This window comes from Antechinus flavipes, chromosome 3 (assembly GCF_016432865.1).
Source record: "Antechinus flavipes isolate AdamAnt ecotype Samford, QLD, Australia chromosome 3, AdamAnt_v2, whole genome shotgun sequence".
Classification (NCBI taxonomy): Eukaryota; Metazoa; Chordata; class Mammalia; order Dasyuromorphia; family Dasyuridae; genus Antechinus; species Antechinus flavipes.
The window spans coordinates 165,561,179-165,578,957 of NC_067400.1; the positions used below are offsets into that span (position 1 = coordinate 165,561,179).

General features: G+C 30.9%; 1 protein-coding gene across 1 annotated transcript in view; it reads left to right on the forward strand.

The window, feature by feature from the left end:
* MYO16 (myosin XVI) overlaps window positions 1–17,779 on the forward strand; it is a 722,870-nt gene that overhangs the window by 258,640 nt on the left and 446,451 nt on the right. The window contains exon 10 of the mRNA XM_051984178.1: window positions 5,655–5,805. Within this exon, the coding sequence (XP_051840138.1) occupies window positions 5,655–5,805 (151 nt within the window). The remainder of the gene's footprint in view (window positions 1–5,654; window positions 5,806–17,779) is intronic.

Here is a 17,779-nt window from a genome sequence, read left to right on the forward strand (position 1 = left end):
ATGGCTAAACTACAGCTTCTTGTTCTTCTAAATAAATGTGATAATATTGTTGATTCAAGTCCAAATGAGAATTTGTGAACCATAATTAAGAGATTTTCTTACTAATAGAAAATTAGATTTTTATTCTCTAGACCTATTTCTTTTCAAAAGTAATTCATATTTTGAATGAAGACAGAAGAACCAAATTAAATATTGGAGACATTTCTAACAATAGGTTTGCATCTCACTCAGATTCTTTTATTGGAAAAAAAACCATAATATAGACAATTTTACGTCTTGTCGGTGGGTATTAGATACTTACATGAGGACTAGAATCCATATCATATGAATGCAGACCTGTATCATCCTCATTTGGGTACCAAGTGTCCATTTACAAGTTTTTTTTTTTTTTTTAATTTTAGTGTCATCTTACTCCATCAATGCAAATCAGTAGAACAAGTACTATGGTGATTCAGACTATGTAATCTATCTCTTACTACCTTTGTGACTTTAGGAAAACCACTTCAATTCTGAAGGCCTCAATTTTTTCATCTAGAAAATGGGGGGGAAGGGAAGTTGAATTCAAAGATATCTACAATCTCTTCTACCTCTAAACCAATGATCCTACAGTCTTTTGAATTATTGGATAGACCCTTCTAAGGGCTCAGTTGCTCAAATGCCCCTAAATTATATCTTTATTTCCAAGAAAATGCAACAAATTCCAAGCTATTGCTGGTTTTGATACATTCATTACCTTTGTCAGACCCTGATCTTTCTCAGGAGCTATGTTTACAAATGGATTTTCTTTAGGTTAATTATATAATAGTTCTTTATTACATGATTTTCAAGGCAATATATATGTCTCCTATATTTTGGCTCTGCCTTGAATTAGTTAGCAAGTATAATCTATATTTGTTTATTTGCTTTTTATTTTACTAGGTTTATTTTTAATACATATTGTTTTATGAATCATGTTGAGAGAGAAAAATCAGAACAAAAGGGAAAAACCATGGGAAAAAATAAAAAAGCAGAAAAAAGAAGCATATATAGCATCTGTTGTCTTACATTTAATCTCCCTAGATCTTTTTCTGGATGTAGATGGCATCTTCTGCCCAAAGTCTATTGGGATTACTTTGGATCACTGAACCACTGAGGAGAACCAAGTCTTTTGTAGTTGAAGTATTGCACATTCGTGCTGTTATTATGTACAATGTATTCCTGGTTCTGCTTGTTTCACTCAGCATCAGTTCATATAAATCTTTCCAGGCCTTTCTATAATCAGCTTGTTCATCATTTTTTAATAGAACAATAATATTCCATTATCTTCATGTAGCTCAGCTTGTTCAGCCATTCCCCAATTGCTAGGAATTTACTCCTTTTCCAATTCTTTATTACCATAAAAACAGGTGCTACAAACATTTTTATGCATGTGGGACCTTTCCCCTACTTTATGATTGCTTTGGGATACAGACCCAGTAATGGCACTTCTGGGTCAAAAGGTATATACAGTTTTATAGCCCTTTTCTGACATATTATTTTCCAGTTTACCCAGCAATTTTTGTCAAATAGTAAGTTTTTATTCCGGAAACAGAATTTTGGGGATTTATCAAACACTAGATTGCTATATGTAGATTATGTCATGTGCATCTAATCTATTCCACTGATCTACCACTCTATTTCTTATCCAGTAAAAAATGGTTTTGATTACTACTGCTTTATAATATAATCTTAGTCATCCTTTGTATTTTTTCATCAAATCCCTCGATATTTTTAACATTTTCTTCTTCCAAATGAATTTTGTTATTATTTTTTTCTAGTTCTATAAAATAGTTTTGACAGTTTGATTGGTATGACACTGAACAAATAGATCAATTTGTGCAGAATTGTCATTTTTATTATATTAGCTCAGCCTAGCCATGAACAATTGATATATTTCCAATTGTTTAGATCTGATTTTATTTGTGTGAGAAGTGTTTGTAATTGTGTTCATAGACCCCCTCCCACTCAGTATTTTATTTTGTCCACAGTATTTTAAAATAGAATTTCTCTCTCTATCTCTTGCTGATGGGCTTTGTTAGTAATATGTAGAAATGCTTATGATTTGTGTGGGTACAATTTATGTTTAAAAGTTATTTGCCACTATCTGGTGGTAATTATAAAGATGCTTAGAATCTTTTTGTTTGTTTGTTTGTTTGCTTAATGATGAAAAAAAATTGTCCAGATTTCCTATTTGGCTCTAGTTTATACATTTTTTAAAAGCATGATGTATTTTCCTCTCCTTTTTACTATTTTCAATTAAATTTCAATTCAAAGCTCTCGAGCATCACTCACAGTTTTTCATTAATTCTGGAATCTCACTTTGCCAGCTATTTTGATCCTAGTTTTTTAAGTGGAGAAAGTTAACAAGGCTAATTGAATTCCTTTCAGTAACTGTGACAAAAATATTCTCTTGAATTCAGAACTATTCTGATATGCCATTGATTTACCTCCCCCACCCCACTAATTCTACAACATGTAATCATATGAGTTCACATTTATGTTCTTTTAATTTTATTTTCAAGACCTATTTTACCCTTTGTTTTTTGTTTTTACATTCCATTTTTATAGTATTATCTTAAACATGATGGGTAATGGTTGCTGCTTTTCTTAGAAATATTTTATATTTCTGCTTTCCTTTTTAGAAGTAAAATACTAGCTACAGGTACATTTACTCAGCATGCCATACTTATATGTTTAGAGAAAAAAAAACAAGTAAAATTTTAAAATTTAATGCCCCACTATGTATATTTCCATCTTCCTTCTCCATTTTCTAGAACTAAGGTTCTTTTTTACACCACAATCTTTCTAGTTTCTTTTTATTTAAAAAAAAAATTAAACAAAATCTGGTATTTGGCATATATAAAGTACTTTTTAAAATTCAAAATAAATTTTATTATCATTATTATTCCCCTCTTTTGACCACATAAAATTTTAATTCTTCCTGATCAAGTTCACCAATAATTTATCCTAATCCTCCTTCCAAAATTTTATTTTCCATAGTATGTGAACATATATTCATTGATACTTATTACCTTAAGGCATATCATTAAAATCATCTCATTTCCTTCCTCTAGAATGCCTTCATCTTTTGCCTCTCACTACCTGTCCAAATACTATCTTTCAATCAAAACTTATAATGTTTCACTTTCTCCATTAAGTATTTCCTATTATCTCTCAGTATAACTGATTTCTTTTTATATACTATGAGGAAATTGTATTCTACTTGTCTGAATGTATATACTACTTGTAGCGTTTAGTACTTAGATTAGCAATTGATTATACACCATTTCAAATTGTCTATTCATTTCTTTTTAAAAATATACTCCATTTTTTGCTTAAATGTAGTACAAGCTGGGAAAAAAACAATTATAAACTTCTGAGGACAAGGTTCTTGAAAAATCATATTTTTTGTTCTTTAGTTCACATAGTTTTAATAATAGGCACCACAAAGTACACAATGAATATATTTAAAGACTCACAAAATACAAAGTAATCAACATCTCAATTGTCACATATTAATATTTTCAACATCTTAATATGTTAGCTTTGTATGTTGACAAGCTGTTTGGTGGAATCCCAAAAATACATACACACAAACAACCCTTCCAATTGCTATATTTGGAATCTTATGAATGCAGAATTTTCTATAGATTTGTGCATGTAACTTAATTTTACCACTAATAATGTATTTCTCATATATTAAACATTTTATTTGAATCCTGGATCATATATTGAAACATAATCCAAGTGTGGTAGTGCACAACTGTTTTCTTGGCTATTGAGAAACTGAGATTGTTAGATTAGTTGATCTCAGCAGTTCTGATCTATAGTAGAATAAAGGTGATGTGTCTGCATTAAATCTAGTAATCAAGAGAATGAGCATTCAGGAAGGAAGACCCACCAGACTGGCTAAGGAAGAGTGAATAGGTAAAAGACTGTACCAATCAGCAACAGAATCTGCCCATAAGTGGCTATTGCACCTCAAACTTGAACAAAGTGAGAAAATCCAGTCAAAGGAAAAAGAAAAAAGTGGGAAGGAAAAATGCAAGGAAGAAAAGAAGAAAAAGAAAAGAGAAAAAAGAAAAGTTCCAAATATATGTGTAATGAAAAAAATATAAAACTTAAAGAGCTATAATTTATATCTTTAAGATAACTTAGAAATCATCCTTTTGGAAACAAAGGCACAGGAAATTTAGATTATTTGCCCAAACATATAGCAAAATGGCAAATCTAGATGTAGAATTTAAAGTCTCTACTTCCAATGTTCTTTTCACTCCAAGTATCATCTTTCCTTAATTTACTACATTTTTTCAATATCAAAAATAAAATATAACCAAACATTCACAGATTCTTATGATTTGAAATGCTCTGATAAATAATACATAATTTCTTTTCTATTTAGTTCATTTTAATAAACAAAAAAATCACTTTTCCCCTCTTCTGTATCCCACTGTAAAAAGAAAAGAAAGACAATTCTCATAACAGGCATACAACCAAAATTAATTCTAGTATTACCTATGACCAAATAAATATAAATACAAATACATATTTGTTTTGTTGTTATTTAATAATTTTTATTCATATCTGATTTTTTGTGATGCCTTTTTGAGATTTTCTTGGCAAAGATGTTGGTGTGGTTTGCAGTTTCCTTCAGTTCATTTTAATAGATGAGGAAAGTGAAGCAGACAGAGTTAAGGGATTTGTCTAAGGTCACACAGCTACTAAGTGTCTGAGACTACATTTGATCTCAGCTCTTTGGACATTTGAATTTTAATCAGGAGCAGAATATAAAAGTAGTGGTCTAGGCAAAATAAGTATGTGTATTTATTAGTTAAATATGTATACATTACCATTGGCTCATTTGTATGGCAAAATTTAGCAAAATATATTCCTAATATTTTATTAATAAAATGTTCTGTTTATTTCTCCTTGGACAGTACACATGGAAAAATAATGCAATCTGAAAATAAAGCCTGTTAGAACCAAGAAATATGAAAAGTTTTCATATATGAATTCAAACTATTTGGAAATAATGGAATCTATCCAGTTTATAATATTATCAAACCAAAGTCATAACATTTTTTTTTCATTTACTTCCATGAGAGAACTTCATTTCAACTAACATTTATGATAGTAGTATATTGTTTAAAATACAAAATTTACTTAGCAATATAAATAAATATTACAACAGATGCATTTTGTTTTTTACTGGATTTTATAATTTTGCCTTTATTGAAGTGTTTGTAATGTATTACCAATTTTGAATATCTAGCTCAAGTTGTTCATTCAACTTTTAAATTGTTTTTTGATTTATGTGCCTATCATACTCAAATATAAATTAATGAATATTATCTTTGGGCTATTTAATTTTGGGGGCTGTGTAAATTTAATTTAAAGTGAAAATGTGAATTTCCAATTAATATTTTGTTGATTTCAACAGCAGCTCATTTTCTATAGCAACCAATTTAATGAAATAGTATTTAATTCTCCTGCTGATGTCTCATTTTAGAATATGAAGAGGCAGTTTTTTCCCTGAATAGAATTATCGATATACAAACTTGTTATTAGTCATAATGGTTTGGACTTGTTGGAGAAATTAAAGAACAACTAATTGTCTTCTTGATTCTTTCTTTTAGCAGTCCACTGGTGTTACCAATTGCTAAACAAGACAGTTTATTAGAAAAAGATACCATGTTCAAAGATGTCACAAAAGGCATAAGTAAGCAGCAGTCTCAAGACAACACTCCTGAAAGCATTACAGCAAATGTACCAGCCAAGCTTGAGCAGGTATTGTGTGTTTTTCTAATACCAGTATTGATGTCTTACCAACGATTTTTAGCTCTGTAGAGATGGAGAGAGACAGACAGGGAAATACACACACATACACAAACACACACACACACAGATCAAAAAGAAATGGAAAGGCAGAGAGAGAGAGAGATGGAGAGAAAGAGATAAAAAGAAAGAGAATGGAAAGGAAAGGAAAGAAAGAAAAAGAGACAAATGGACAGAGAGAGAGACAAATGGACAGAGAGATGATACACAGAGAAGGAGGGAAGGAGAGGAGGAAGAAACAGTGGAAGAAGGGAGGGAGGAAAGAGAAAAAGGAAAGAGAGAGACAGAGAGAGAGGAGAGAGAGAGAGAGAGAGAGAAGAGAGAGAGAGAGAGAGAGAGAGAGAGAGAAAGGAGAGAAAAACACAATAAAAGTTCTTGGATTGGGTACATCTCTGAGCTGGTACTGTTTGAAAAATGAGCGTTTTTTTAGAACAGAAAATGCTTTTCCCTAAAATTGTTATGAAGGTGAGAGAGGTATTTTATTTTTTATATTTCTCTGATATTCTGATCTTTGCTGAATTGGACCCATGAGAATTTTACCCTGTATATTTATGTTTATGTGTGCATGCTTTTAAAATAACTTTACTTCACTTAGATTCTGAAACCTATTCAAATGTTTTAGTTTAGATTCTTATCAACAAAATAAATGCAGAAATGTATTATTTAAGAATCAATTAATTTTCAGGTTCAATGATACTATTACTACTATTCTTTTGAGTTTCAGGAAAAAAGTGACATCTCTTCATCATGACATTCCTGCTTCATTAACTCTACTAAGGAAGGAGTGCTCAATAATATTTGTCCTCTGGTCTTGCATTAATTGAATGGCTTGATATATTAGATAAACTATTCATTTGACATCTCCTAAGGCTTCAAAGTTCATTTTTATTTATAGATAGGATTGGGAATATAGGATATAGAGGTAGCATATTATTCTAGAGAAGCTTTAGAAGGTCCAGCCCAGCCTTAAATTTTCAAGAAAGAAAGAAAGAAAGAAAAATCTAAGGCTTAGTTTAGAGTCTGTATCACTAACCTTGGTATTTCTCCCACCTACAGACCTAGTACAAATTTGAAAAGGCAGAGGGAAGAAGGGAGGGAGGAAAGAGAAAAAGAAGGGAGAGAAGGAGAGAGAGACCAAGAGAGAGACAGAGAGAGGAGAGAGAGAGAGAGAGAGAGAGAGAGAGACTACTACAGACCTAGTACAAATTTGAAAAGGCAGAGGGAAAATTTATTGGGAGGGCCCACACTGTATTATTGCTACATTTAATTATAGATTATGTTTATCCACATGGGCAACTGAAGTATAGACACATGAATCAACAATGCCCTAAGTCTCAAAAGTCTCATAGTCAAGCTCTGTGAATGTTCAGATAGAAACACATTCACCTTGATACCCCAATGGGTTAGTTCTTTAACACTAAAGGACTTATTTCACTCTTCCTCAGAACAAATACATTCTCTTTTCTATCTGCTCTTAGTTTTTTTGATTGTGTGCAGGCCTACACATGATTTAAAAATATATTTATTATATATCAAACATAATTCGGTCGTTAACAAAGATGCTTCATGTGGTCAAGGAGAAGCAGTATGGGATAATGTAAAGGTCCCTTTTTCCTAGCATGTATCGCAGTAATAATTTTCTATCTTCAATGAAAGAGAAGGGCCATTTCTAGGGAACTGATATAGGATATTTGGACTAATTATCTCTGAAATGTTCCCAAGACAGGAAAGACTAATCCATCAATATGAACTTCAATTATGTAGAATTTAATGTGATGCAATATGTGAAAGTGATGTCAAAAGCATAAATGGTATCTACAAACATAAAATGACAGTTCTGTTTTCTAATTATTTTATTACTATTATTACTTAATTTTGGATTAACTAATTTTAACAGCTTGGATATTCCTGCTCTATATCAAAAATTCAATCTTCCTAAACATTTTTGGCACACACAGATTTAATATATATTATTTTTACAATATACTACGGTTTAACTTCTATAAAACTTTCTAAAATGGAGGCAGTGTTTTTGTTATCAATATGTAAAGATCTTTTGAAATCTATGCATATTTAATTTACATAAATAAATTTCTCTTATGGATTTATCACAAAAATGCTATATGTAAATATTTTCAAAAGCAATTTGTAAGAAATATGTAATGTTAACATATATATGTACATATATATATATATATATATATATGTGCATATGAATAATAAGAAAACACAGTTTGTTGCAATCAGAGATGTCCTGTTAAATTATTAACAAATAGTTCTGAAAGCTTCAGGTATACTTTTAAGTATAATTTCCATTTTAAATATTTTTCCATTGTGTTCTTTAATTTAGAAATCACCAAAATAATAAATTGAGGCATGATTTATAGTGTCAGACAATTTTTGAGAGATAAATGCTCATGCCAAAATTGAACAATTAATTTGGAGTTGATTCTAGGACATTTCTGGTTACAGTTTACCAAGTGAGTTTATCAATCCTCCTCTTCTTTCAACATTTTATATTTTCACAATCCCATCTGCTACTATGTATGCAATTATCACCTCTTCCCAGATGATTCCAGAACCTATATATTCTGTCTAGGACAGTTAAGTGGTGTAGTGGATTGATTACTGGCTTTGCAGTAAGGAAGTCTCGAGTTCAAATCTGATCTCAGACATTAGCTATATGATCCTGGGCAAGTTGCTTAATCCTGTTAAACTCAAGTTTCTTCATCTGTAAAATTAACTGGAGAAGAAAATGACAAAATACTCAAGTATTGTTGTCTAGAAAACTATAAATAGGGTCATGAAAAGCTGGACATGACTGAAATGACTGAATCACCACTATTTCCCTAGATGAGTCATATTTCATAGCATTCTCTTTACAAATCCACTTCTAGCCTTTAGCTTTCTGGACTATTCCTAGGACTTAACATGTCATCTCCTGTTTCAAGGCAATTGCCTAGGTGATTCCCTCTTCCTAGAATATAATATATCCTTTTTCAAGCTTTTTAGAACTTTCATAGTCTTTTAATGTTTAACTCATCTTTTGTATAGCATTCTATAACCTCAGCCCATATTCTACCAAATCTTTCTTGCTCCAGATTAATTGTTCTGTGCCTTCTTTATTTTTCCTAGAAAATTTATTCTGATTCTCTCATTTACCCTAATGTCTCTTTATTTAATATTAAATAGCAATTATCTGTGAAGATATTGTGTTCTCTTATTCCCCTCCTCTGAAATAAAATATAACTTACTTAAACCAATCTCAATTCTTTGCAGATACCATGTGATGAAAATTTTTTGCTTATTGAATTATTTGTGGTTAAATAGCTAGTAAATGGACAAGCTAGAATTAAAAATTGGATTTCTAGCTCTTAGTCTAGTCTTATTCATACAATATCACACTAATGCATTTTTTAAAAGCAGTTTAATGGAAAAGTAGAAAAAAGAGATAGACTACACTATTTGACAGTTAATACTTAGGTTTGTCTACCAAAAATTCATCTGTGTTTTAAGATTTTTTTTCTGACCAACAATTATAAAAACTCAGTTGTATCTGTTGTTGAATACCAACAAATCTACTAGGATTGAGGAAGATTATTACCAAGTTAGCTACAGAGTGATAGGATAGGTAGATAGATACATGGATGGATAGATGAATAGAAACATTTTATGCAAAAGTATTTATATGAGAATATACATATAGAAACAAATATATTTAAAAGCAAAAAATACATATATATTCACTTATTTGTATTGATACATCTACGTAACACATGGTATTGTTAAGAAGTATGATACAGATAATGAGCCAGCAATAAAGAAAGAGAAGAAGAGTCATTCAGGAAGGGAGAGGAGGAAGAATGAAAAGAAAGTCACTAACAATTCAGAGAGTAAATAACATAACATACAGGAGGAAGAGGAAGCCAACAGTGCTCTTTCCAGAAGATAACTCAAGACAAATGAGAGCTGATGGTGGGGGGAAGGATTTATCCATTATTATTTAAGGGTTACTTTGCCATTTTTCACTTCAATAATTACCAGTAGTTATTCAACAAATCTAATTGATTTGTCTTACCTTTTTTCTCTCTTCCGTCCTTCATTTAGCTCTCCTGAAGCTATAAATGCAGTAGATAATAAACCTATCACTAGAGCAATTCTAGAAGTTTACTTCTGCCCCGACCAAGCAAGATAAATTACTTAAAATTTGTGAGCTGCATTTTCTTTCATCTATTGTACAAATATGCTGGGAGAGGCAATCTGTCAATCTAAAAATAAAATTAATTGATCCTAAGATAGACATATAATTTCACATAATTTATTACAAATAATTTCTTACTTTCCCTCTTACTCCTCTTAGGGAGAGCTAGAGTGTTATGCCTGGAAGTTCCTGGAAATCATTGACCCAATTTCAACTTTCCAGTCACAGTCTAAAAATCCCCTAACCTTTTTATGGAAGTGATGTGTTTTTCCCTTCCAAAATCCTCCATTTCCATAACAATGGATACCACCTTTTCCCATAATTTTGAATGATTTATAATTTAAAGAAGTTTGTTGGAATATTAGAACTGTTTTGTATGATATGGGAGACACTGCCACAGGATTACCCAGCATAACATGCCTTCATCAGAGAAGATGTTGTGCTCAATGAGCAAAACAGAATTGAATTAGCCCAGTAGAACCATGAAATGTGCAATTATAGAAGCCGCCCCAAATGTTTATGTGAACATTGTGTGGCACAACATTCTGAGTTTTATTGGCCACAGTTGGACACATTATAACTTAGTCACATAGTGATGTCATTTTGGTCCTCTTCAAGAACAAAGGATGATAATCACACACATGTACAATACACACACACATGCAGACACACAGTATATTATCATCATAATCTTTTTATCAATAGCTTTAAGGATTATAAAGTGCTTTACAAATGTTGTCTCATTTTACTTTCACAATAAATCTGAGATGTTTACTGGTGAGGAAACTGGGCCAGACCAAGCTTCATTAACTTGCCCAAAGTCTTTCAGCTGTTAACTACCTGAGACCAGTTTTGAACTCATATATTCCTCATTCTAGATCCAGAACTCTATTAATGAAATGATGAAAGGAAAAGAAGTCAAAGATAATAAAAACAAAATCTCCCCTATAACTTTTCGTTGCCTGAAAGAAGACATCCTTGAAATATTGATCTTCCTGACTGTTTTAATTTTCAGCTGTGTGACCTTGAGCAACTTTTATCTTCATTTATCTCAGTTTCCTCAATTTTAAAACAGGAATAACAGCATCTTAGAGGGTTGTTGTGAAGATCAAATGAGATACTATTTTTAAATCATTTAGCACATTGCCTAGCATATGGTAAGCATTATAATAATGCTTATTCCCTTCTCTTCCCCTGATGTAATTAAAAATTAATCAATCATCAATTAATTAAAATATTAATAATTAATAAATGTAATTAAGAACCCTGAGATGTAAACTAATCCTTTTTAGGCTTATTGTCAGTCAATTATCAGTCAATCAAATAACATTTATAATGAGTATTCATTGTGATAGCATCTATTAAAATATTGCCCTTACAATTTTAAGGATTGATGTTAGGTCTAGGAAGTGATAGGCAAAAAATTTATGTTTAATGATTTTCTTGTTACAGATGAGGCTTTTTGTTGTTTGTCAGGGATATTTGCAAGTTTGTATTTGTAATATGGGACTTTGACATGTTTTATTTAAGAAATATTACTGAACCACCTGATTGTGGTTTTCTAGGCATCCTACAGATGATAAATATTGCAACCCATAGTGTGTGTTGCAAAATTTCCACCATTTAATTCCAGTCAGCAACAGTCAATTCATTCAGGATTCTTAAATGTAAACTTACAATTTCTAATGGTTATGAGCTGGTCTTTAATTGCTAACATAAATCCTTCAATTTCTACAAAACAAAATTCCATATGAGTAAATCACTTCTGCAGCATATCTTTGCAACATATAAGTTCATGTGGATATCTCCATGTCGGGGGCCTTTTGATTTTTCTTTTTGGCATCATCCACTTAAGAATTCTTTTCAAAGAAAAATATTTTTCAATTTCTTTCTATAAATCTTTTCAGGTAGATCTGAAAAAAAATTTTTTTCTGAATAGCTTTATGCATAATGTGTCTTTCTTGCAGAAAACCAGGATGCCTGCAGGTTAAATCTCCCTACTGACTCAAGCTCAAAGAATTAATTCCCTATTCTTCCTTTGTATATTATTATTATTATTATTATTATTATTAATCATGTTTATTATTACTATTATGGTTATTGTCATCATCCCCATCATCATTCACATTCCCTTCCCTATATTTTTGATGGACTTAACATAGAAATGGTTTTAATAAAAATGGCTTCTCTAATGATTGATAGATGACTATTGATAGATAAATAGATGGCAAAGTAAAATTGAAATGGATATTGTAAGCATATTGACTTAGAAATTATAAATTAACATCATTTGTTATATGGTATATTGTTATTTATTTTGTTAAACATTTCTCAATTTTAATCTTGCTCAGCTTCACTTGGGAGTTTTACAGGCAGAAGACTATGAGTCTGACAGCTCTGATGTAGACCATTTCATAGGTATATAAAATAACTACTTTTTGAAACTTCACTAAAAGAATTGCAAGATAATATAAATAATGTGTACTTCATCCTGTTTCCACATTTCATATTTTGGACACTTCATTACATTTAGTTTGAAAGTTTTATATATATATTTGGTATGGTAACATCTCTTTTACAGGTCAATAATTTTCAGCAACGATCGTGTCTATGATGATACCCTATTTTCCAAGAGAGTTTATGTATAGAATATGCAGGAATATTTGGGAGGTAATATTTTTAGCATGGAGACTGTTGTTATATGAGTTTATAAAATACAGTGAGTTTTGAAGGACATTGTTCTTTGTAGTTATTACTATTTTTACTTTTCTCCTAATGTAAGTGTGTATTTAGTTACATTTTCCTAGTAGGATTTTTTTTTTCTATAGATACTAATTCATTATGTGTTTTGGTAGTTTACTTCAATTAATATTTCCTTGATTAAGATTATCAGGTCAATTTCTTATTTTTGATGGGATAATTTAAATTATGATCTGCTGACTCAAAGTTTAATCCTTTCAAATCAAGTGCTATTTTTTTTATATTCTACTTCAAGAAAAAAAGGAAAGAAAAATTAGAAATTTTTACACAAATTGATTAGCTTTTTAGTAATTATTTAGTTGAATGTTTTCAGAATAGACATTTCACACTAAAAGAGCAAAAATTTTGGAACATAAGTAGATTCTCTATCCTGCATTGAATTACCTTTAGTAGTATTCCATCTAGGTATATTAGAAGTAATCACGGGCTATTTAATTTTCCATTAAAGTATGAAGAGCCATTATTCAGATTTATGTTCATATATTATTAACAGAGATCAGCATAGTACTTCACTTGGTGTTTTTCAAATAGATCATGCATTCATACTCCATGTACTATGTATGATGAGGCTTTCTCAGAGGGAGTACAGGGCTCTCCAGTAACTGAATTGAATGCATGCATTTTAATAACAAAGTTATTAAGCAGACTTCTAAAAACTGTAGTTTTTTTTTAAAAACTATTAATTCTTCAAGCCTATTATAAATGTATATACAGTTATCCCTTTCCCATCACAACTTTCTCCATTGTAACTTCAACATATCGTTGGGGGGATCGGAATAAGAAATTAAATAAAAATTTTAGAGAGTTTTGAGGCAGCTGCAGATGAGCAGATGACATTGTAAAAGTTTAGAAACCCAAAAAAGCACAATATGTATGTATAGTATTATTTATAATGTATTTTATCTTTTAATACCATAATAATCCAGAGTTCTTCTCTAATATAAAGGGAAATATTATTATTAAATAATAAGTATTTAGTAGTATTTAATCACTCAATAATCCTAATTTACATATGTACATGAATATCTATATCATCTATATCTATATAGATGGATAGATGATACATTAATTAATGCCAGTTGATTTGAGGCAAAGTTTCTTTTGATTATTTAGTGATGCATATTTAGTGAAGATAATGATGCCATCTATATATTTTATAAATACATATACAGTATTTCAGACAAAACACTAAATAATGAATATCAAAGAAAACCTGCTAAGAGTATTGAGTACTGCTAACATCTGAAAAAGTGCAAAACACTTATTCAATGTCATTATCACCTCTTCTACTTTTTATTTCTACTTCTCTTAATCCTAGTTATTCTATGTCCATCTCCATTTTATTGATTCTTCCTTATTCATTCTTTTTTTTTTTTTTTTTGGTTATCCTTTTGCCACTTTTCTTATCTCTCATCTGCCATATGTATGCAGTCCCATCTTTTCATCTCTCTCTATTTTCTAATGTTCTTTGTCCCTCATTACCATAGATTAAGCATCAGAAAATTATTGATGTAATGGTAAATCAAGCCTATGTTTGTTGTTTTTTAATGTCCTTTTTTAGTTTACTGGATATATAAAAGTAGTTGATGGGTCTACAACCATAGATTGCCATCCCCTGCTATCGATCATGGATTGACTCTTTTGTTCATATCCTGAAGTTGATAAAAAATATTATCTACAGATAGGTACTACAAGATGTGGAAATGTTGGGTACCCAGAATGGGATAAGTAAGAAGTTGGATCTCTTTATGATTTTATCTCCTGGACCTCACCTGTACCAAATAATTCCTCTAAGTTCAGTAAAAAATGTTTTATTGACCTCAGACCCTTGAAAATATCCTGCTTTCTTTTCTAAGATTGCTGCTTCTATGCAAACACTTTGTTATATCTTTCTTGAAAAGATAACAATCATGTTCATTGCAATACATTGCTATTGTTCATTTTTGTTACCATGTTTTTGCATAGAATTTTGACACTGACCAGTCCATACTGCTATATGTCATTATCCACCTAAAGATATTTTCATGAACACATATTTTCATTGTTTTTCATTAATTGTATTCTCTCATAAGCATGTTTATTTAAAGATCAGAAAAAGAAAGATGAACTTCTGAAAATCTGTTTTAATATTAATGATGTGATAGTTTCATCCTGATCACTATGAAATTTTGCTATGCATAAGGCCAAAGGGCCTATTACTTCATCTATTCATGCAATGTTTTTAAACACTCAATACGATAAGGTTAGTATATCTTGACTTTTTAAAAACATCATCCAAATACTTTCTCTAATGTAACAGTTGTACCACTGATTAGAATTTCTAAGAATACTAGTGAGATATTTATGATAACTTTTTCAGGCTTGGCAGAATAAATGTTGAGCTGGTTTTTAGGGGTATTCATATATAAAATTTGCATGGGAATAGCTGGAGTAGTACTTTCTGGAAGGATTTTATTTTTTTATTATCTTTTGTGTAAATTGTTCCTTTGAAGGTAAAGAAAAAATTCATAGCTCAGAATTCCTTAGAAATTACAACTACATTTTAATTTTCCCCTTAAAGGACTCCTTTGAGAATTGAATATGCATATTGGCTTGTTCCTCCATTATTCTTTAAGTGCCATATTATTTATTTCAGATGGTACCAAGCACCTGCAAATATTTAATAGAAAATAAATGATATTTATATAAACTGTGTCCATACATCCAAACACATGTATTATGTTTGTATCTTTAATAAATGAAGAAGAAACCAATGACCCACTCTCAATGGAGACTGTATTTTTACTTTTTTCCCTCTTGTTTATTAATTTGTACTATTTAAGCCATTTCCTTCGGTTCATGGCACACATTTGAAAATAGCCTCTGAGATTTAGAGGGCAAGTCTTTGTGATCTTAGAAAAGAATAGTAACACTCCTTCCTCCACAAAGGAAACAAACATGATATTGGTTAAATCAGTATTATTTTTATCTGCATTAAGAAACATCCCACAAATATAATGGAATTTTCTTAAGCATTATACATTAAGAAAAAACATCTTAAAAACTCTTATGATTTTAAGCAAGGCAACAAGCATTTATAGGAGCTGTCCCACTGAGGCCATTTGACAGAGGTTCATTTATTCCTCCATTCCTTCCTTTCTTCCTTCCTTCATTCCCTCTTCCCTCTCTCACTCCTTTGATATCTTAGGGTTCACAGGCTAGATTTGTTTCTTAACTATGATGTCTTAAAACCAGATCACTCTAGCTCTCATTGATTGGCCAACAAAAGGTGCCAGGCCAAGCCCATTTGTTTTTGTTTTTTGGCCCTGATTGACTCATAGTGAAAGCAATTGTTGCTCTTTTGGCCAGAAACCTGACTGCCTTCCCAGGTTGATTTTATATGTGTGGGTGCGGGTGTGGGTGTGTATGTGTGTGTGTGTGTGTGTATATGTGTGTGTGTGTGTGTGTGTGTATGTATGTATGTATGTGTGTATATATATATATATATATATATATATATATATATATATAGGCATCTTCATTTGTCTTGATCACTATCTGACCATTGGCTCTAAAGCTCTGAAGGAAATAGTGAGGTAGGTGACTTTGAACAGCACTCCCTCACTCAAATCTAATTTATTTGTATACCATGATGTCCCTAATGTTATGGTCATCTCATCTTCTGAAACAAAAGACAAGCAGTAATACTTACCATGTGCTAGATACTATACTATGCAATAGGGATACTAATACAGGTAAAAAGAAAGGCAATCTTTGATATAAAGGAACTTACATTGTAATATGGGAAGGTACCACATCAAAGATAGCTGAAAAGTGTAAGTAGGGGTAGTGAGAGGAGGACAAGATCAATATATCCATTTTGAGGTATGTTGTTGGGTATAGAAATTGCAGAATAGAAATCAAATTTGGCTTTCCTAATTCCCTTTGAAAAATGGAGACACAGAAGAAACTCATCAATAGGAAAAGGAAGCCAGAATGGCAGGTAAATGTTCCATGGTGCTGAGGTTCCAAGATGAACTACAGCTGAGATATTGAGTGGAAATTAGAATTCCAGCCATGAGAGAAGGTAATTTTATATGAATGAAAGAATGAATAGGAATTTATTAAGTGATAAAACTGGGCATTGGAAATGCAGATAAAAATGTTACTCTTTTCAGAAGCATGCATTGTAAAAGGAAGCAATATCACATCAGTAATATTCAATGATAGGGAAGATTGAAAAGTCCACTGATCCTTATAGTACTATAGCAAGACAATTATAATTCTTTGTTAATTTTATTTCTATTTCTAAAAGCATGTTAATTTATGATGTTGATATGATTTCACAATATCAGGGACTTTGGTGGTAAGAAATAGTTGTGCTGAAGAATTAGGGTCTACAATACGTGAAGTGATCATTGCTAGTTCAATTATCCATAGAAATTACTCCTCTAGCCAATGACTATCATGGCCAGATTGAATACAAGCAAACTATTTGCTTAATTATTCGTGGTTATTTCTCTGACCTTGTATCTAATTAACACTGCAATTAGTAAAAACCTTATCTCAATCACTTAACCTCCAAAATTCTCTAAGTAAATAAGAAGTCTGAGCAAGATGATCATAGATGAGCAATAAATTATGGAAAGTTAGAGTTGGAAAGTACCTAATTAGAAAAATTGTAAATTGTCTACTTCACTCTTTCTGTCTCTGTCTGTCTCTCTCTGCCTGTCTTAGGTTACAATCTCAAAGGCTTCTTTTACCTAAATATTCCATGAGCCAAAAAATATGATAAAATTACCAGTTAACTGTTCATCAAGAATAGAACTAGAGTTTTAATAGGAAATATTGTAAACTATATATTGCTATATTGATATAATTTATTAATGTCACAGAATTTGATTAATTTGAACATATACCTGAAAAGTCATTTTAAAATAGAAGCCTATCATTATGAGTTGAAATTTTCTAACATTTAAAAAGTGA